General features: G+C 40.3%; 2 protein-coding genes across 2 annotated transcripts in view; both read left to right on the top strand.

Moving 5' to 3' along the window:
* Positions 1–3,019: 3,019 nt before the first annotated feature.
* Positions 3,020–21,920, top strand: LOC147845281 (uncharacterized). The gene is made up of 6 exons (XM_088650386.1): positions 3,020–3,058; positions 4,832–4,971; positions 6,799–8,064; positions 17,757–17,898; positions 19,746–20,331; positions 20,399–21,920. The coding sequence occupies exons 2-4, from the start codon at positions 4,890–4,892 to the stop codon at positions 17,786–17,788; spliced, it is 1,380 nt and encodes a 459-aa protein (XP_088506512.1). The 5' UTR covers positions 3,020–3,058; positions 4,832–4,889; the 3' UTR covers positions 17,789–17,898; positions 19,746–20,331; positions 20,399–21,920.
* The window catches only part of si:dkey-262g12.3, a 54,958-nt gene continuing 48,706 nt past the window's right edge, over positions 15,893–22,144 (top strand). Inside the window, exon 1 of the mRNA XM_087250241.2 lies at positions 15,893–16,260. The gene's annotated coding sequence lies outside the window, so the exon portion shown is untranslated. The remainder of the gene's footprint in view (positions 16,261–22,144) is intronic.

The following is a 22,144-nucleotide window of genomic DNA, read 5'->3' as shown; positions in this document are numbered from 1 at the left end:
TACCTACTGAGTAGTAGCCGGTTTCGGACGCAGCCTCGGTCTTGCCTCCTCTCCTTGTAAGTTCAAACTTCAAGTTTGAAATGAAAAACAAACTCCCGAGGACACATCGGTTAAAAACGGTGTACTTTCTAACGTCGTTCGAATCACCCAGGCTACGTTGTTTCACATTCGTAACAATAAAATGAAAACATGATATAAGGAGCCATCAATTTTCATTTTATTAACACCTTAACAGACACTAACAATGTTGAGGCGTCGTGTAGCTACATATTTATATCACTTAATGTTTAACCACTCGTTCCCAAGCTAGCATTACTACTTTTGAAGCCACTTAAATCATTTTACGAGCAATCTTTAATTATAAAAATAACCTTTGATAAGAAATCAGTGCACCATTGTTCAATATTAAAGAAATACAACCTGCTTTATTTGGGAAAATTTTATTAAATATGTGCATATTTGATTAATGTTTAAGACCTTGCATAACCCGACTTCACCACTAAATCAGTTTGTGAAAGTTCGAAAGACTGCTTACCGAACTACTAGAGGTGGTGAAAGAGGGTACTGTATTATTCCGCTCCAAAAAAAAAAAGTAAATTCAATCAGTCGGTATTTTTAGTATAAGCTGCTAGGGAATGGAACTCCATCCACATGCAATTAGAAGATCACTTCGCTCTTTTCAGTTTCATGTTAAAAATTGGTTCTTGACATCTGCGCCAATAGCCAAGTGCGCCGATATATAGCGCCATGGTGTTCACGGCGACCAGAGTTCGGTTTCCGGCTCAAGGTTCTTTCCCCTCTCTCTGCTCCCTACTATTTCCTTTCAATGCTCTGCACTATTCTATCCATTAAAGGTTGAAAACCCCTAAAAATATAAATAAAATTTGGTTGACAAATCAGCATTAGTACTGTATTTTTGACGCTTATTTGTACTGTTTGTCTTTTTTGCCCTACTCTGCTGCTATCAATCTGGTTTTTTTTTTATTGTATTTTAAATACGACGGTAAATACTGTTATTATGATGTGCTTCTATTTTAGGTGTGACTTTTTTAACATTCTGTAAGGGGCCTACAGATGAAAAAGAGCCATTCTTGGCTAATTCTGCCACGTTTTAAAGTAATGTTTATTAATGTGCATTGACCCTGTAAATAAACTAAACTAATAAAAATATGACTCCTCTTCACTGTATGCCTATGTAACATGCATATTTATAACAGAAGGAGCCTATAACATGACCGCCTCCACTTCATTGAAAAACATGAAGGCTACCCCGTCTCTTTTGATAAATATCAATTTTAATAAGTAATAATGACAATCAATAATACAATAAGATTATACAATATAGGAAACAATTAGTCAAACGTGCAGAGTTACTCTATGTGCTTGCATAAGAATATATTAAAGAGCCCCGATTATGGGTTTTTGTGATTTTTCTAATATGGTCTCTTTCTATCTCGTGCTGAACGCTGTCAACCAGTCGCAACAGACTATCATCAGTCCAGTCGGCGCAGATTGGCTTTGCGCTAAGGAGGGGTTTGGGAACAAATGAATCGCTGAACGAATCATATAGGAGTCGCTGGGATAATTAGGTAAAAATAAATGCAGATTATAAGAACATGAAAGTGTTTTCTGACCTTGCATGCATATGAGCCTGTTGTTGAACACTCTTAAAACCAAAATATGACCTTTTTTAATGTATAATAGCGGCTTTTAACTTATTTTTGCGGTTAGGCTAATAAACCTAAGAGTCGTTAGATTGTTTAACAACTATAGCGCGTCAGCGACGGTCATGGCGTGGGGCTATGTGTCCACTCGTAGGCTGCGCCATAGCATACGCGTGAGCTTGACGCAGAAGTATAAATCGGCCTTAAGTGTAAAGTGGGCCTGAAACTTTCTGAGAAGTCTGGTTTTAGCTGGTGAGGCTGGGTGACCATTCAGTTAAGAATAGCCAGCTTGAAAAGCTAAGACTAGCCTGACAAGCTAAAACCAGCCTGACCAACTACGACCAGCTAAAAAGTGGCCAAAACCCCTCTAAAACCAGCTTGAAAAGGTATGACCAGCCTTACAAGCTAAAACCAGCCTGACCAAGCTAAAAAGTGGCCAAAAACCCCTCTTAAACCAGCCTGAATCGCTAAAGTTAGCTAAGACCAAAGACCAGCTAAAAAGTGGCCAAAACCCCTCTAAAACCAGCTAAGACCAGCCTGACCAACTAAGACCAGCTAAAAAGTGGCCAAAACCCCTCTATAACCAGTCTGACCAGCTTAAACCAGCTAAGACCAACCTGATCAACTAAAATCAGCTAAGTCACCAAAACGCCTCTAAATCCAGCCTGACCAGCTAAGACCAGTCTGACCAACTAAAACCAGCTACAACGCAGCAAAAACTCAGCAAAAACCAGATTGACCAGCTTAAACCAGTTAAGACCAACCTGACCAAATAAGACCAGCTATAAAAGTGACCAAAACGCCACTAAAACCAGCCTGACCAGCTAAAACCAGCTAAGACCAACCTGACCACTGAAAACCAGCTAAAAAGTGGCCAAAACTCCTCTAATACTAGCCTGGCCAGCTAAGACCAACCTGACCAATTAAGACCCGCTAAGTGGCCAAAACCCTTTTAAAACCAGCCTGACAAATCAGCCATGACCAGCCTGGGAAACCAGCTAAAACCAGCTTGGGTGACCAGCAAAAAGCCTGACAAGCTGTTTTTTTCAGTAGGGTTGTCATTGTATTGTATTGTATTATTAACAATTTTTAAAAACATTTTACCTTTATTTTTAGATTACATGTTATGTATCATTGTATTATACATTTATCTTAAACTCTACTTTTTGTATTAATATTATATGTTAGGCACCTAGGGTCTGGGAGTAACGGTATTTCGATTCTCTATATGTCCTGTACATGTGGTTGAATTGACAATAAAGCTGACTTTGACTTGAAATACTTCTCTCTGCTGCCACAAACTTTATAATTTGTCAGAGGTAAAAGACGTTTAAGTTTCGGGAGTAGACGTCATCAGACTGTGCCGCTACTGTGTCCGCGATCCGAAACAAAAGGTTTGTGCTCTAAGGTTTTTTTCCTTGATGAATTGAAACAAACGTTTAATGTTATAGTTTCGTTTACACTCGATACATTAGATATTTGCAAACTAAAACTAACTGTAAAAATGCTGTATTACTTTTTAAAAAGCTTTTATTTTTAGTTTAAAACGCACGAGTTAACTTAACAGAAAATACGCGTTTCGTTTCTCTCTATCGTGAGTCTGTTAGTACACATCAATTAACTAACTGATAAGTAGAGAAGAGAAAACGGAGCTTTACAAATCTCCGAGTCATTTGAGTCAAATGTTTATCTAAACGATTAAATGATTCACCGTTTGGAGTCACGCGAATCACCACGCCACTTTTACAAATCTGCTGTAAATGTTTTCAAGAAAGCCTAATATCTATAAATACGTTTAGAAAATATAACAATTATTAAGTGTGTGTCATATATATATATATATATATATATAGATATAGATAGATAGATAGATAGATAGATAGATATAGATACACTTACCGGCCACTTTATTAGGTACACCTTACTATTACCAGATTGGACCCCCTTTTTGCTTTAGAACTGCCTTAATCCTTCATGGCGTAGATTCAACAAGGTACTGGAAATAATCCTCAGATTCTGCTCCATGTTGACATGATAGCATCACTCAGTTGCTGGAGATCTGTTGGCTGCACAATCATTTATGATGCAATTCTCCCTTTTCACCACATCTCAAAGGTGCTCTGTTGGATTGAGATCTGGTGACTGTTGAGGCCATTTGAGTACAGTGAACTCATTGTTATGTTCAAGAAATCAGTCTGAGATGATTCACACTTTATGATATGGCGTGTTATCCTGCTGGTAGCCATCAGAAGATGGGTACACTGTGCTCATAAAAGGCATGGACATGGTCAGCAACAATACTCAGGTAGGCTGTGGCGTTGATACGATGCTCAATTGGTACTAATGGGTCCAAAAGTGTGCCAAGAATATATCCCCCACACCATTACACCACCACCACCAGCCCGTACTATTGATATAAGGCAGGATGGATCCATGCTTTCATGGTGTTGAGGCCAAATTCTGACCCGACCATCTGAATGTCGCAGCAGAATTTGAGACTCATCAGAGAAGGCAACGTTTCTCCAATCTTCTATTGTCCAATTTTGGTCAGGCTGTGTAAATTTGTAGCCTCAGTTTCCTGACAAGAGTGGCATGCGGCCTGCTGCTGTAGCCCATCTGCCTCAAGGTTGGCCGTGTTGTGTGTTCAGAGATGCTCTTCTGCAGAGCTCAGTTGTAACGAGTGGTTAACTGAGTTGCTGTTGCCTTTCTGTCATCTGGAACCAGTAGGAGAGGTGTACCTAATAAAGTGGCCGTTGAGTGTGTGTATTTGTATATTTGAAAATCGGGAACACGTAGCCTATACCTCTTAAAGGAATAGTTCACCCAAAACCAAAAAACTTGTTAAAAACAAGTATTCATTTATTTCTTATTAGTACATTTTTTTGAAGAATGCTGGAAACCTGTAATCATTGACGTCCATAGTAGGACAAACAAACACCATGGAAGTCAACATTCTTCAAACTCTCTTCTTTTGTGTTCAACAAAAGAAAGAAATTATAAAAACGTTTAAAAAAGGGTGCGTAAACGATAACAGAACTTTAATTTCTTAAAGTGTTTGGGGTTTCATGACCATTATATCTCCCTCAGCAGTGCACTTATTAGTGAACTAGAGAGCAGATTGAGTGTGGATTTCTTTTATTTCTGTTCATTGTTCTCATTTTTAACAGTGTCCAAACACTGAGGAAAACTCCTGCTGAAGCGACTAATCTTCATACTGTTATAAAGATGGCGTTTATTAAAGAGGAGAGTGAAGACCTGAAGATTGAAGACACATTCACAGTCAAACAGGAAGATCCCGAACAAACAGGTTGGTTTTCTTTCTAAAGATCAACTCACTCATTTCAAATAGTGTCTGCTGATACAATTAGATTTAGTATAAATATTGAATCAAAAGCTTATGAATAATTTCCCCAACAGTTATACATCTCAACTTGCTGAGGCAAGTTTACTGTGTAGTCTAAAGGCGATTATTATTAGCCAATCTCCTTAGCTATTTACATAATTCTGATCAGTATATGTTCATAGTGCACCTTCTTTAATGTAGTATTATTATTATTATTTCAAGAATCAGGCTCACTTCTGCAGTGTGAGAATAGGCTAACATTATTACCGAAAAGGCTAATCATTATTATGACAAGAAGTTATTTTAAAGAGCCCATATTATACATGAAATAGGGTCATATCTTGGTTGTAAGGGTCTCCAACAACAGTCTCATATGCATGCAAGGTCAAAAAACACTTTCATGGTCTTATAATCTGCATTTATTTTTACCTAATTATCCCAGCGACTCCCGTATGAATCGTCCAGTGATTCATTTGTTCCCAAACCCCTCCTTAGCGCGAAGCTAATCTGCGCTGAATGAACCGATGACAGTCTGTTGCGATTGGTCGACTGCCTTCAGTCAGAGAGTGAAATGCACACAAACAGAAAATGCGCACACACACACACACACACACACCTCTGGACGACAACCCTCCCGCTTCCGCCCGCACCCGCCAGTTTTTAGCCTGAACCCAACAGCTCCCGCTTATATTAAGAATTTGTTGTGCCGGTGCCCGACCTGCCCCGTTTTCTGCCCGCCGCGCCCGATCGCGCTAAAGAGCGGGGGAGAACATAACCGAAAATCACCCAGATATACAGTCCAGACAGCCAAGCTGTCTGTATAAACACACACACAAGCACCAAGCAGACACACAGGCAAAGCTCTCTCTCTTTCATTCGTATAGCAATTTCCGCGATATTGCTAGACAGCCCGCTCCCGTCCCAAATTAAACCCGTTACCGACCGCTCCCGTGATTTATTCGGAAATTTATTCCCGCGCCGCAGAAATCTGGTCGGGTCCCGCGGCGGGAATGCAGACCTCCAGAAATCTGCGGAATTCTGCGTGCGCAGATTCTGTGTGGGCCTACCCATTATCCAAAGTTCTAGTGGATTACTTTTGAAAAGCTATACCAGGGGTCACCAATCTCGTTCCTGGAGGTCCAATGCCCTGCAGGGTTTAGCTCCAACTTGCCTCAACACACCTGCCTGGGTGTTTCAAGTATACCTAGTAAGACCTTGATTGGCTTGTTCAGGTGTGTTTGATTAGGGTTGGAGCTAAAATCTGCAGGACATCGGACCTCCAGGAACAAGTTCCCGGCACTATACCTACACAGTTCAGTCCAAACAGCTTACAAAAGATGATTTTCATCAAAGGTGACCTTTAAGTCATTAATAAAACATGGTTTCTCTGTTAATCCGAACATAGTCGAGAAGTCATTGTTTTTTATTGATCATAAACTACTTATTTGGTGTCAAGCGGTAAAGCAGGGGTCACCAATCTTGGTCCTGGAGGGCCGGTGTCCCTGCAGGGTTTAGCTCCAACTTGCCTCAACACACCTGCCTGGGTGTTTCAAGTATACCTAGCTAGACCTTGAATAGCTTGTTCAGGTGTGTTTGATAAGGGTTGGAGTGAAAATCTGCAGGACACCGGCCCTCCAGGAACAAGTTTGGTGACCACTGTGGTAAAGGGTTTAATAACTATCCACTTTTAAGTGTCCTGAAGTCAGCAAAGAGTTTAATATACCAAGACTTTAATATAAGGTCTGCTTTGCGCCTTTGAACGAGGGTTAATTGGTATTTTTCTCTGTTTAGAGCTGATGGTTCTGAAAGAGGAGACTCAAGAGATGAATGAAATGGAGGAGAAAGATCAGATCGAGAAACACCAAGATTTAACGACTGATGAACAATCATCATGCAAGAGATCTCCAAAAACCAAATCTAATAGGGATTTCATTTGCAGTCAATGTGGAAAAGGTTTTAATCATCAACCAAACCTCATCGTTCACATGAGAGTTCACAGCGGAGAGAGGCCTTACTCATGCGATCAGTGTGGAAAGAGTTTCAGTCAGAACGAAAAACTCAAAGTGCACATGAGAGTTCACACCAAAGAGAGGCCCTACACGTGTCCTCAGTGTGGGAAGAGTTTCACTCAAAAAGAAAGCCTTAATGTACATATTAGAGTTCACACCGGGGAGAAGCCGTTTCCCTGTCAGCATTGTGGAAAGAGATTCAGTCAACTGCATGCTCTTAAAGAGCATGTTACAATTCACACTGGAGAAAGGCCTCATGCCTGCGCTGTGTGTGGGAAGACTTTCTATCACAAGCAGAAACTTGAAAAGCACATGACGGTTCACACCGGTGAGAAGCTTTTCGACTGCCAACAGTGTGGAAAGAGGTTTGGTCAAAAGGACAGCCTGAGGATCCACATGAAACTCCACACTAAAGACAAACCACACGCTAAAGAGAAGCCTTACATCTGCACAGAGTGCGATAAAGCCTTCGCAAGTAAAAGCAATCTTAATCATCACATGGTCACTCACACTGGAGAGAAGCCTTTCTCGTGTGATGAGTGTGGAAAGAGTTTCGGTCAAAATTCGAAACTTAAAGTCCACATGAGAGTTCACACCAAAGAGAAGCCTTACTCATGCGATCAGTGTGGAAAGAGCTTCAGTCAGAATGAAAAACTCAAGGTCCACATGAGAGTTCACACCAAAGAGAGGCCCTACACGTGTCCTCAGTGTGGGAAGAGTTTCACTCAAAAGGAAAACCTTAAAGTACACATCAGAGTTCACACCGGAGAGAAGCCTTTCCCTTGCCAAGAGTGTGGGAAAAGATTCATGCAATTGCATGTCCTTAAAGAGCATCTTAGAACTCACACTGGAGAAAAGCCTTTCGCCTGCCCTCAGTGTAGCAAGACTTACTGCCAAAAACAGAAACTCGAAATGCACATGACAGTTCACGCTGAAGAGAAGCTTTTCCCCTGCCAACAGTGCGGAAAGAGGTTTGGTTATAGGGGCAGCCTGAAAAGCCACATGAAACTTCACGCCGAAGACAAACGTCACACTTGCTCTCAATGTGGTGAGGGTTTTACTATGAAAAGTCATCTTAATTCTCACATGAGAACTCACTCTGGAGAGCCGTCCTACAGCTGCACACAGTGCGGTAAAACCTTCTCACGTAAATACGTTCTTAATTGCCACATGAGGACTCACACTGGAGAGAAGTCATGTTCGTAAGGTCAGTCTCGCGGTCATCCAACCTTAACCTCAACCTTGGCGGTGTGTGTTTTTCTGAATAACACAGTTGAGAACTAGGTTAGCAAGTGTACTGTGATGTTAGTAACTGTACTATGGACCAGGTTGTGGCCGGTCGATACTATTGGATACAATACCAAAGTTGGCAACCTGCAGGTGTTACAGACTGTACCAAAAAGCTAAGGACCGGGGGCAGGCTGAAATTACGGGAGTTTTCCGGGAGAAATAGCAAAATGGGAGGGTGGGGGGAGATGGGTCTGAAATACGGGAGACTCCCGGGAGTGTTTACGGTGTGGGACTTTCTGCGGGGTTCACCCTAAATACTCTCAAAACTCACTCTTAACTCTCTAAAACAAGGGTGCCTAAACTTGGTCCTGGAGGGCCGGTGTCCTGCATAGTTTAGATCCAACCCCAATCAGTCACTCCTAGGCTACCCAAATAAGTTCTTAGTAGGCTTGCTAGAAATGTCTTGGCAGGTGTGTTGAAGGAAGTTGGAGCTAAGCTCTGCAGGACATCGGCCCTTCAGGACCAAGTTTGGGCACCCCTGCTCTAAAACATATCCTGAAATTATTAACCCAGCTGTGCGTGCTTATCTTGCTCTTGACATAGTAATATATGTACCATCCCACTTAAAGTAAATAAACAATCCATGGAAGTCTATAGAAGCATGGGGAACTAAACACTTTGCCGACTGATTTAACTTTGAACGACGGTCCCTCTCTTTCAAACAAGTATTTCAGCACCTTGTAGGACGTCATTCTTTAGGTATTTGATGAAGTTCGAAGTCATGGTTCAGCATTTAATTGGAGGTTCAGGGTTGTAATAATAGAAGCGTAAAATCTGTGTGTCCTTCCTCCAGTATTAAGGGTTACATATGTGGCACTAGGGTCCTCATGGAAAACTCCACATCCACTGAGTCAAATTATGAGAAGAAGCACCACCAAAGACATAACCTTAGGCCCAGAATGACCAATTTGGGAATTTGAATAATTTAGAGTGAGTCCTAATGAGTTTATCTCGCTAACACTGATATAATAACTGATGAAGACAAGGGTTTACCAAGTGGGGAAGTTATTTTCAGTAGAGAAAAATGCACATATGGATTGTGGAGTATCTTGCTAATCTTGTATATTATGTAATCCCTTGTACGACGGTTGAGTTTCCTGGGAGAAATAAATAAACTGGAGGGTGACGGTAGATGGGTGTGAATTCGAGGTCTGCATTCCCGCGAGATATCTGCGGCCGGGTTGGGCAGCGGGACAACAAATGCTGAATATGAGCGGTCGGGTTCGGGCTAAAACCTGGCGGGAGCGGGATTCAAAATTTAGTCCCGCGCAGATCTCTAGTGTGAAATACGAGAGACTACCAGGAAAAACGGAAGTGTCGACAAGTACGCAAAAAGCTAAAACCCACTGTGATGTATGTTAAGGGTATGCTGAACCAACAGGCAGCGGTAAAACATGAGGGGTGGATTACCATCCTGCACTACGAAGGGCATGAAATACGTAACATGTTTGCCGCTAATGGATTTGCCTCATTTGGGTTCACATGTGAGCTCAGCTGTGTTGGCCAATCAAAGAGGATAAGATAGCGCGCACACTGACTTCATGAGGTAAAAATTCAGGTTGTGTTGTCCACATGACAACACTGTACATTGTAGTTTCAGAAAATCTTCACCCTGGCCATAGTTTGTAGAAAGGTTTAGTTATCTTATATGTTCATTTTTGTGCAAACACACAGAGAAACTGTAGAAAAAGCCATGGGTTTAAAAATACCCATGGGACAAATCTGCCGCCGTTCAACATCTGCTGGAAAATTAAGTTAAACTAATAGTCATTTATGTACATACAGTGAGGCAAAAAAGTATTTAGTCAGGCACTAATTGTGCAAGTTCTCCCACTTAAAAAGATGAGAGGGGTCTGTACAGGGGTGGACTGGGACTAAAAATCAGCCCTGGCAGTGTAGCCATATAACCCCACATTGCCACTCTGACACAGCCCCATCCACGGACACACACATTCACTACTTATATTGGTGTACAGATGGTGAAATAATATAAGCAGTACCATCTGTAATAGATATTTAAACATTTAATGTTTGTGACGGAAACAAAAACAACCCGTTTATAACAAATTTATACAAGCAATCATTTCATTCATATATTTTCCTTTCTGCATAGTCCCTTTATTAACACGGGATTGCCACAGCGGAATGAACCGCCTACTTATCCGCCAAATGTTTTACAGAGCGGATGCCCTCCAAGCAGCAACCCATCACTGGGAAACCCCTATACACACACATTCACATACATGTACAACAGACAATTAGGCCTACCCAATTCACCGATAGCGCATGTTTAGACTTGTGAGGGAAACCAGGAGGAAACCCACGCGAATATGCAAACTCCACACAGAAACACCAACTGACCCTGCCGAGGCTCGAACCATCGACCTTCTTGCAGTGAGACGACAGTGCTACCCACTGTGCTGCCCCTTTTTCTTAACTATTTCAGTTAATTTTATGCATTTGGCAGCATCTGATTTTAGAGCAATTTTTTGCTTTCTCTGAGCTTTTCGGCACCGCCTTTGCTTTTTTACGGTCCATCTCTGACAATTAGCTTGTGTTGCACTTGTTGTTTGACAGTCTTGCCAGATTTTGATTACACCCATGTAACCTCTGATTGGGTCGGACCATCTCGTAACCAGCTGGCCATTGCTGATTGTCAATGCTTAACATTTATATTATTATTACTATTATCATCATCATCATAATATTCAAATCTTGCAAGAGATAAAATCTGCCTGCATGTAAAAACAATACATATAAAAAAATAATTTAAAAAATAGCTTACCGGCCCACATTTAAAAAAATGGTCCAGCCCTTCTGGCATTTGCCAGAATTGCCAGATGGCCAGTCCGCCCCTGGGTCTGTAATTTTCATCATAGGTATACCTCAACTATGAGAGACAAAATGAGAACAAGATTTCTGGCTCTTACAGACCTGTAACTTCTTTAAAAGGCTCCTCTGTCCTCCACTCCTTACCTGTATTAATGGCATCTGTTAAAAACTCGCTATCCATATAAAAGACACCTGTTCACAGCCTCAAACGCAATAGGTGAGCAGCTTGGTGTGAAGAAATCAGATGTGGGGGAAATTATTAGAAAACGGAAGACAGACAAGACAACTGATAATCTTCAAGATCTTATCTCGTGGGGTCAAAATGATCCCAAGAAGTGTGTGCAAAAATACCAGAACAACACGAGGGGAATGACCTGCAGAGAGCTGGGACAAAAGTAACAAAGGCTGCCATCAGTAACACGCTGCGCCGCTGTTCTGTCCATTTGTCCTACCTCTCATTCTAAAAGTCGGCGGCTGACTAAATACTTTTTTGCCTCACTGTACATCCAGTAACATTAACCCCAGTTGATCCATAACAACGGCCCTTACAATAGTAAAGAATTTGATTAGGTCCACCTGTTCCTTGTTTGGTTTGTTTTTTGATGCCTGTATTGTCCTGTATGATATTTCTTTTTCAGCAATGACACTTCACACGTTCTTCCTGTTTATCTCTACAAATCTACTTAAACGCAATCTGTATTGTTTAGAGCTCAAAAGAAATAAAGGGGACTTGATGATCATGTCCGTAGGTCTCATGAGTGGCTTTCGTTTTAGTTGAACCCATTTCCACTTGCAAAAAAAAGTCTTTATTTCATATCTTTTCCTTTTTAATCCAAAAGATTTGAACGTACAGCAAAGAAGCCACACAAATAAAAGGAATAGTGATACTAGCTAGTGTGTACTATTACATACAATGAATATAATCTACTTTTGTCACCATCCTGCAGTTTGTCTCCATTCCCCTAGAGGTCCCCGTGTTTCCCCTCTGTATTTGTTCTTCCTCATGTGTTCTTGTTTACTTAATTTAGATCACCTGTGACTTGTTCCAGCCAGTGTATTTAAGTTGTCACTTTGTCTGTGTTCCTCACTCGGTGTTTGAGTCATCTCTGGTGAACTTGCCTTGCGTTTCCCTTGATCTCCTGAGCTACGTCTAGTAAGAGTGTTTTATTTTCCTTGTTGCTGACTGCATTAATTATCTGTTTGTTTTCTCCCCTCGTGGAGTTTTCTTTACATGTTTATTATACTGTTAGAGTATTTTGTATACCTCATTCTGAGAAGAACCTAAGTTGTCTGTTTTGCTACCTCATTTTTGAGAAGAACCTAAGTTGATTTTTTTTTTTTTTAATAAATCCTTGTCTGGATTATACACATCGGTTTCCACACCAGAGACCCGGGTTCAAGACCCGGTCGTGACAACTTTTGATGTAATTAGACAATGGATCAATTAGGTGTTAAGATGGCTACTATATCTTTAATAGGTAAAACTTAAAACTAGTGTTGTTCCCATACTGATCAAGTTCCGGTGACCTGTTATTGTGAGTTTTATTCCTTTTACAGCATCGATGTTGTAATATAATTAAAATACACTCAGTTAAATAAACTTTGCCATTCATTTAGTTGCTCATGCGTAAAACGAGACAAAAAGCAGTTACTCGCACGCGGCCGTCAGAATCGGCAGGCTAGCGCTGAAGCTCCATTGAATATACTGGGGTAAAATATATGCTCACATTTTAAAGACATGGCAGGGAAAACATGTAATTTAATGCAGTGCTTCTTGTACAATTTGAGACCCACTTTATATCGGATATCACTCAGCCAGTGGAGATCGCAGTTTTTCAAAGAAAACAGACCTTAAACGCGCCGATTTTGCAATGGCATAGATTTCACTGGAAGCACCTAACCCAGGTTACTGGCAAATTAAAAGCCCTATTAGCCTACAGCATATTCCCTATAAAGTTGAATTAGTTAATGTTAATGCATTTACTAACAGACGATGAACTATACATTTATTATAGGATTGTTCATGATCAGTTCGTTAACTCATATTGCATTAGCTAATGTCAGCAAACACGAATCCTGATGTTAGTAATTAATGCATTAGGAAATGTTAAGCTATGATTAATAAATGCTGTACAAGTATTATTCATAATTAGTTCATGCGAGTTAATACATTACCTAATGAAACCTTATTGTAAAGTGTGACGCTTTAATAAAAATCAACAGGAAATTATTATTTTATTATTTCTAGATGAAGAGTAATAACTGTTTTTTTATCCTAGAAGTTAAGGCTTTAATTAATGAACAATATTTATTTTTAGTGTAATATAAAACTGCGTTATAATATAAAAGAACACACTTCGAAAATCAATAATGTTTATTTAAACTTTTCAATGTTAATCTACGACTTTAATAGGGAGTAAAATGATGTTTGTAAATCAGTTAACACTAAAGGATACTACTTTACTTAGCCATGTAAGCTTAATCATTAAATTAATTATCTTTTATTTGAAATAAGGGACTAAGCCAAAGGAAAGTTAATGAATCTTTTATTTGATTTTAAGCACAAATTCCAATCTGTGGTGGTAATAAAGAGGGTTTGATAGTTTTAATAAAGATAAACTTGTTCAAATCTGTTGTATCATCAGTGTTGTCATTTTTGGCTATGTTATTACTATATTTAGCCTTTTTTGAATTTCAGTTTACATACAGTTGAAGTCAGAATTATTAGACTTTTATTTTTATACCTGTTTATGTTTTCCCCCAATTTCTGTTTAACGGAGAGCACATTTTTTCAACACATTTCTAAACATAATAGTTTTAATAACTCATTTCTAATAACTGATTTATTTTATCATTGCCATGATGACAGTAAATTTGTCTAGATATTCTTCAAGACACTTCTATACAGTTTAAAGTGACATTTAAAGGCTTAACTAGGTTATTTAGGTTAACTGGGCAGGTTAGTGTATTTAGGCAAGTTATTGAATAATGATGGTTGGTTCTGTAGACTCGAAAAAAATATACAGCATAAAGTGGCTAATTTTGTCCTTACAATGGCGTTTAAAAAATTAAAAACTGCTTTTATTCTTACCGAAATAAAACAAATAGGACTTTCTCCAGACGACATAATATTATCAGACATATAAATTCAGAAATTTCCTTGCTCTTGCTCTGAAATACTTTGTTTATATATAAAAAGTCAAATACTAATCTAATAAATTCAGTATTTTTGTAATATTAAGGCATCTTCATGTTTTTTAAGAATATCAAATACTTTGCAGATTAATAAAGCTGTATAGATTTATGCATAGATTATGTATAGATTTATAAATTGGTATAGATGACTTTAAGAATCTCTATATTATCCCTTAAAATGAATTTATTATTATATTATTATAAGACTTTTATTTTGGTTTGTGAGAACGTCATACGGCTGCGCTCCTATGATCATAGTAAAGGTTAGTGCTTTAAAGTTTTTACCGTTTTAACTCGACGTATGTCGTAGTTATAAGCGTTTACAAGCGGTGCTAAATTAATTATTTGTCACAAAACGCAACATATATAAGACTTTATCTAACATTCTTTTAAAAACTAGTTTATTTGCGCGAGTATACAGCCTACTTAATGTACAGAAAGATGCTCGTCCGTTCGCTCCCCATTACGAACCTGGGAACGTTACCAGATGAATTCAGTCACTCGCCAGATGTTCACCGCCATTCAACAATACAAACATTCATAAACAACGAAAATAGCCTGCACACAGCGAGAGATTTAGACTGTAAACAGAGAAAACACTGAATATTATACGCAAATTAACGTCTTTTTCATTTCGTTTTGATTCTTCCCCTGCTGAAAAATCCAGCTTAAACCAGCCTAGGCTGGTTGGCTGGTATTAGCTGGTCGACCAGACTGGTTTTAGAGGGGTTTTGGCCACTTCCAAGCTGGTTTCCAGACATTTCCAGCCTGGTCTTAGCTGGTCAGGCTGGAAGATAACCAGCTAAAACCAGCTTGACCAGCCTAGCCAAGCTGGCAGTCCAGCCAAAACCAGCTATGTCCAGCTTGAACCAGGCTGGTCAAACTGGTTTTAGCTGGATTTGGCTGGTCATTTTCCAGCCTGACCAGCTAAGACCAGGCTGGAAATGGCTGGAAACCAGCCTGGAAATGGCCAAAACCCCTCTAAAACCAGGCTGGTCAACCAGCCAACCAGCCTAGGCTGGTTTAAGCTGGATTTTTCAGCAGGGTGAGGATGGATAAGGAAAAACTGATCACTCGATAATCTAATTTAAAGCAGTATTTCACCTCATAATCTCAATTCTGCCATCATTTTTGCACCCTCAGGTTGTTCAAATCCTAAATACGTTTCACAAAGGATTATATTTATAGCTGTGGTTGGCGAAAAAAATACTATAGGAGTATTAAAATAAACATTTCCTACAATTTTACATCTATTGTATATTTTGAAGTACATTAAGGGTGCTTTCACACCTGTGAATCGATTCAGTTGTTCTGAAACAGAGATTACAATTGTTACATTGTTGCTCTTTGCTCTTGGAGCGCTTCGCTTTCACACTGCAAAGTTTCTAAATGGACCAAAAGAGCTAAAACAAGTCACGTGCGAGTAAACTCTCCTCACATTGGTCAGTGTCAGGGTTTATTTTGCAGCGTCCGGCTAAGCTATCAGGAGAGGTGGTGGTTTGGTGGTGATTGACAGGGTGCGCGCGCGACATGTCTGAGGAGAGACGCGGTGGGGAGGGGTGAGAAGGGTGCGCGACGATGCCTATTTGAGGGAGGGAGAGGCAAGATTACCGGGAGATCATCACTCGTTTGCTGACATCCGGAGACTCGCGAAACTTCCAGCCCTACTCATAATTCTCTCTTCATATAGCCGTAAGCCTATTACGTATGCATAAAACACTGTGATATAACCGCGCTCGGATCGGATCGCTTTCTCACTGCAATCGAACCACTCCAGGGTTCGTTTCAATCGAGCCGAGACCACCTCATTCAAGCGATCTCGGAGCGATTACTTTGGCGCGGAACAGAGCGCGATTGCCCTGTTCACATATGCCAATCGAACCGCACTAACTGGGCAAACGAGATACGTTCCGAAACGAAAGTGTAGGTGTGAAAGCACCCTAAAAGTATATTTAAAAACACACATTTGGCATTTGTGAATACCTCTGCAGTTAAGGTTATGACGAAGCTAATTGTGGTCAACTTTGATGTGAAGTTGGTTTTATATTCACATGTTCGGGCTTTCACCTGAATAAATTAAATTTCAGAATATTCCAATTCTAACATAAATAGTCAAATCATATTAGCAGCCAACAACTATCAAAGCACAACATAGTTCACAGTCAATTAAATAGTGCTAATGTTGTTTTGAAGTCATACTTACATTTCAAACCGAATATTCAAAGTAACATGGTGACGTCAAACAATATAAGGATAAAAGTGTTCAAATATGAACGAATGTGCGAACATAAAGCCAACGTTACCTCATTATTGTCGACAAGTAGCCATTTTAGGATTTGTTTGCGTTCTGTTCTCGTCCTCTTCACTGAAAAATCCAGCTTAAACCAGCCTAGGCTGGTTGGCTGGTTTTAGCTGGTCGACCAGGCTGGTTTTAGAGGGGTTTTGGCCATTTCCAGGCTGGTTTCCAGCTATTTCCAGCCTGGTCTTAGCTGGTCAGGCTGGAAGATAACCAGCTAAAACCAGCTTGACCAGCCTAGCCAGGCTGGGAGCCCAGCCAAAACCAGCTATGTCCAGCCTAAACCAGGCTTGTCAAGCTGGTTTTATCTGGATTTAGCTGGTCATTTTCCAGCCTGACCAGCTAAGACCAGGCTGGAAATGGCTGGAAACCAGCATGGAAATGGCCAAAACCCCTCTAAAACCAGGCTGGTCGACCAGCTAAAACCAGCCAACCAGCCTAGGCTGGTTTAAGCTGCATTTTTCAGCAGGGTGCTTTTTGCCTTTAAAGGGTTAGTTCACCTCAAAAATCTTGGAAATTTTGGATCTCATTCAGCGGTCCCCCTCACTTTTAAAATGTCCGCTGCGCCCCTGACGGTCTCTCCAAGATATTTATATATCCTTCCTAAGAAATCACAATAATTTGATTAAAGGGCTTTACTTTTTCACATTTTCATGCCGTTTGCCCCATCACACTTTATATCAGGAATATTATCATTCAAATTATAACTGAAGTTACAGAGTTTACAATACTCATGCATGATACAATACGCATACACTGATGGAATGAATGAGTTCAAACGCTGGTTGTTTTATGAGGCTAAAGTGATATAGCCAGGCTAATACAGTCTGAAGAAAGTAGTTTCTTTCACTTTAATTAGACACATATCCCTTTATTTCACTGCAGTAATGATATATTGCAGTGTTGAAGTGTAATATTGATCATAAATATTATAACTAATATTACGTGTATATTTTGTAATGTTTTATAACTTTCTGGAGCTGGTTTTGAGTGTTTTTAAATCTATTCAGGTGATTTAAGGCCATTGTCTCTTCCTCAGAATCACTCCCTCAGCAGTGCACTGAATAGTGAGCGGATTGAGAGTATGGATTTCTTTTATTTCTGTTCATTGTTCTCATTTTGAACAGGACAAAGTGTCACAGAGGAAAACTACTGCTGAAGCGACTGATCTCCACGCTGTTATAAAGATGCCGTTTATTAAAGAGGAGAGTGAAGACCTGAAGATTGAAGACACATTTGTGGTCAAACATGAAGATCCTAAACAAACAGGTTAGTTTATCAAAGATCAACATTTGATTAAATGTCTGCTTTTACAGCATGTCACATGGTTAATTATGCAAAATTTAATGAAATAGATCATAAAAAAAGTTAAAAACAACACAAAAACGCACTATAAAGATTTGAAATTTGATCAAATCCAATATAAGCAGTGATAGTGTCTAAATTCATGCAGTGCGACCATGTTTTTGACGTATTTCAAGCCCTTGTGGTTTATTTACATTTAGTTTTTCAGTGGATGCATTCACTCAAAGTGACTTACAAAGAAGTAAGTGTAACTTAACCAATCCTGCACCACCCAACCCGCTCCGAGCTGGTATCGAACCGGCGACCTTCCGCATGAGAGTTGGTTGCTCTACCAAGGAGGCTAAAGACCATGGCCTCTAGCGTTTGTCGCTAGAGCACCTTTAGAGGTCAGAGGAGTGAGGTTTACCTGCACACCACACACTAGCTGGCCTCCGTTACACTCACCCCCCTAAGCCTCACTCCCATCCGGGTCACGGCACCAATGTAACCCCGCCAGTCCTGCGCAACCCAACCTGCTCCGAGCTGGTATCGAACCGGCGACCTTCCGCATGGGAGTCGGTTGCTCTAACAAGGAGGTTAAAGACCATGGCCTCTAGCGTCTGTCGCTAGAGCACCTTTAGAGGTCAGAGAAGTGAGGTTTACCTGCACAGCACTCACTAGCTGGCCTCCGTTACTTAAGGCATGAAGTAATTGATCATAAAGGCTCAATAAAGTGTAAACTAGAATAAGGAGGAATTAAGGAATACATTATTTTTTTAAGGATGTACCAATGTGCTCAACGGAAGAGACATTTTTAGTTGCCTTATGAATGTTGGCAAGGGTGGCATGGTAGAACAGTGGTTAGCACTGCAAGAAGGTCGCTGATTCAAGTCCGGGCTGGGGTTTCAAGTCCCAGTTGGCATTTCTGTGTGGAGTTTGCATGTTCACCCCGTGTTGGCGTGGGTTTCTTCCGGATGTTTCCCCCCACAAGTCCAAAAACATGCGCTATAGGTGAATTGCGTACATGTATGTGTGAATGTGACTCAGTACTGGGTTGTGGCTAAAAGTGTGAAACATATATTGGAATAGTTGGCGGTTCATTCTGCTGTGGCGACCCCTGATAAATAAGGGACTAAGCTAAAGGAAAATGAACGAATGTTGGCAATGAAAACCGTGATTTACTTTTCTCCCAATTTGCTAGATATTAATTAACGGTCATTCAAAAAACTTTACTAAGGTTGACAGTTGGTCTCGTGCGTCCACCATGTTTGCAGTTTATTTACAGTTTTTACCCAGGTTTGTAGTTCTAATCAAATGTACATCCAACCTCCAATGTATTGGGCAAAATTAGCGGTTAGGGACGCTTCCACACTTCAATTTTTTACCGGAAATAGTAAATCATCCGGGAACCTTTGGCATTCTCTTTTCAACCATACCATTGGGACTACTAGTTTTACTTTCGACTATTAAGGATGGACGCCGCATTGGTTTCACACTTTTTTTTTTTTTTTTGAGTTTTGAAACTTCCAAGATGTTTTATAGCAAAACAGAAATAGAAAAAAAAGAAAAAAAAAAGTAAATAGATTTTCCATAAACAAATCTATTACGAACGTATTACGAGATCAACGTTATTATGACAATATTATTTTTTTTCAATAACTAAAAACTAAAGGAAAATAAAAAACGGTTTTATCTGCATAACTAACGATAATACAATCATAAACAAAGATTTAAAAAACAAAAGAAATAATTTTTATTTCAATGTCTAAATACTTTCGTGTTCGTGCATCTAAACTGGGGTTAACTTTTCATTTATTTATATTTCTCTTTAGAGCTGATGGTGCTGAAAGTAGAGACTCAAGACCTTGAAGAGAGGGATCAGTTCGAGAAACGCCAACATTTAACGATTGATAAAAAACCACCAAAGAAGTACTTATCACGCAATAACACACCCTGCCCTCAATGTGAAAAGAAGTTTAGTTCGAAACAAGCACTTCAAATACACACCAGAGTTCACACAGGAGAGAAGCCTTTCTCGTGTGCTCACTGTGGGAAGCGTTTCAATCAGAAGCAAAACCTCAAAGTCCACATGAGCATTCACACCGGAGAGAAGTCTTATGCCTGCCCTCAGTGCGGAAAGAGTTTCTGTCGAAAAGCAGTGCTTAAAGACCACATCAGGATTCACACGGGAGAGAAACCTTTCTCTTGCATTCACTGTGGGAAGAGTTTCACTCAAAGACCAAACCTCAGAGTCCACACTAGAGTTCACACCGGTGAGAAACCGTTCATATGCCAACACTGTGGAAAATGTTTCGCTTATAAATCAGTCTTCAGGACACACGAGAGTTCACACTGGGCGGAAAGCCTTACACCTGTGAACACGGTCGAAATAGTTTCAGTCGATTTCAAAACATGAGCGTTCACCGAGAGAAACTTTACACTTGGTCATGAAACACAAAACAAACATTATCTGAGTTTTAAACAGGTTAAAACTATTAAGAAATCATTTGAACGCTAGAGTCGTGTACGGTTTAGTCTAATACTTGTGTTGTAGCCTACAACAGTGGTCCCCAACCTTTTTATCACTACTCACCCATCAACGATTGCCAATTTGACCACAAACCAGTTGACCATCAACCGTTTTCTCAGAAGTTGACAAGCTGACAAAACATTGCTGCAACTCTGATACAAGTTTTTTTTAAGTAAAAAAATCACTGCAGTGTTTATCTGACATAATTAGTCTACTGAAATTTGCATATTCCATACAAAGTATGAAGCTAATTGGTCAGTTCTTGTCATGTGACTCGCAACACGGTTGTGGCATTCTGGAGATTTTTTCAATCGTATGTGCCTGGAAGGGTGCTCCGATCCTAATATGCGCACAACCGGAGCAGTGCTAGCCTAACTGGTGCTCTAGGCCAGTGGTGTCCTAACTCGGCCGTGGAGGGCCGGTGTCCTGCATATTTTAGCTCCAGCTTGCCTCAACACACCTCGAAGGTTGTTTCTAGAAAGCCTAGTAAGAGCTTGGTTAGCTAACCCAGATGTGTCTGATTGGAGACACCGGCCCTTCAGGACCAAGTTTGGACATGCCTGCTCTAGGCAAACGATTACTGTGCTGCCCTCACGGTGCTCATAAGACCCTCACGCAAGTGAAAACTAGTAGTGGGGGGTTGGTAGACGGGTCACGGACAAAAGTGAGCCGGAGTTGTTGTTGTGGAGGGGCTAGGTGGGTTGTCGCGGACGAAAGTAAACAGCAAGGGTGGAGTGAGGTTGTCACTGACCTAAGTTTGGAGTGGAGGGGTGTTTGGTGGTGGTGGGGGATTGGTGCATTCACGACCGAAAATAAAAAGCGGGGAGGGGGTTGGAGGGTGGGCCTTTCTCCATGCCGCCCCTAACAAGATGCCACCTTGGTCAATCGCCCATATTGCCCATGCCTAATTCCACCACTGACGCGCAAGCCACGCGGCTCCATTAGAAATAACAGACTTGCACATGGAAAGATGCAATATGTGAATGGCCGCCATCATTTGCAATCTCCGGCAGTTGATCTTGCCAGAGACATGCTGGATTCACCTGATTTGATGCGGATCCGCTCCTTGGCAGTTTGTGGGTCCTTCACTGGGACTTTTCCTCTTCGCAATGAAACTTTCCAAAGACTTCTTGTTTCTTATTCATTTTGCTGCTTGTGGGTTAAATTTTGGTGCTTAAGTGACCGAAATGTAACCAAGAGAATACGGTCATTTTTCATAATAAAAGACCTTTCAAAATAAAAGATCATTCAGAGTCAGATAATAAATAAAACAGAAATTCTTATGTGGCCTTGTACCAATTGATCCACAGAACTGTACCTGTTCGTGGCCTAAGGGTTGGGGTCCACTGGATATTTTTTTGTTTACTGTTTTAATAATAGTTTTACATATACATTTTATACATATATAAAGTAATAGACTTGTTTTCTGATTCTGTATTGCTGTTGTGAATGACGATAAAAATTATAGGATCTCTTATAATGTGACGACTTTTCTGTGGCAGATTTTTTTAACCAATGCAGCAAACATCTAAAAAATTGCTTAGAAAAATTATTAGAAAGCCAATGAGATTCAAACAAGTTTAATTTCTCAGAATTTGAGTTACGAATTTGCACTCCATTTTGGTTGGATTATTCGAAAGCACAATTTAAAGGTGCAGTAGGTGATCTGCCAAAATGCTAACCGCTTAGCATATTATCTTT

Source organism: Danio rerio, chromosome 4 (assembly GCF_052040795.2).
Source record: "Danio rerio strain M-AB ecotype USA chromosome 4, GRCz13ab, whole genome shotgun sequence".
Taxonomy (NCBI): domain Eukaryota; kingdom Metazoa; phylum Chordata; class Actinopteri; order Cypriniformes; family Danionidae; genus Danio; species Danio rerio.
Note: the sequence above shows the minus strand (reverse complement) of the source record. Positions and strands in the feature narration are given on the sequence as shown.

Bases quoted from the DNA above. Each gene is read 5' to 3' on its own strand.
- LOC147845281 (XM_088650386.1), top strand. From the start codon at position 4,890: ATGGCGTTTATTAAAGAGGAGAGTGAAGACCTGAAGATTGAAGACACA. The intron at 4,972-6,798 runs GTTGGTTTTCTT...TTCTCTGTTTAG, and splicing joins GGAAGATCCCGAACAAACAG to AGCTGATGGTTCTGAAAGAG. The intron at 8,065-17,756 runs GTGAGGGTTTTA...CATTTTGAACAG, and splicing joins TCACACTTGCTCTCAATGTG to GACAAAGTGTCACAGAGGAA.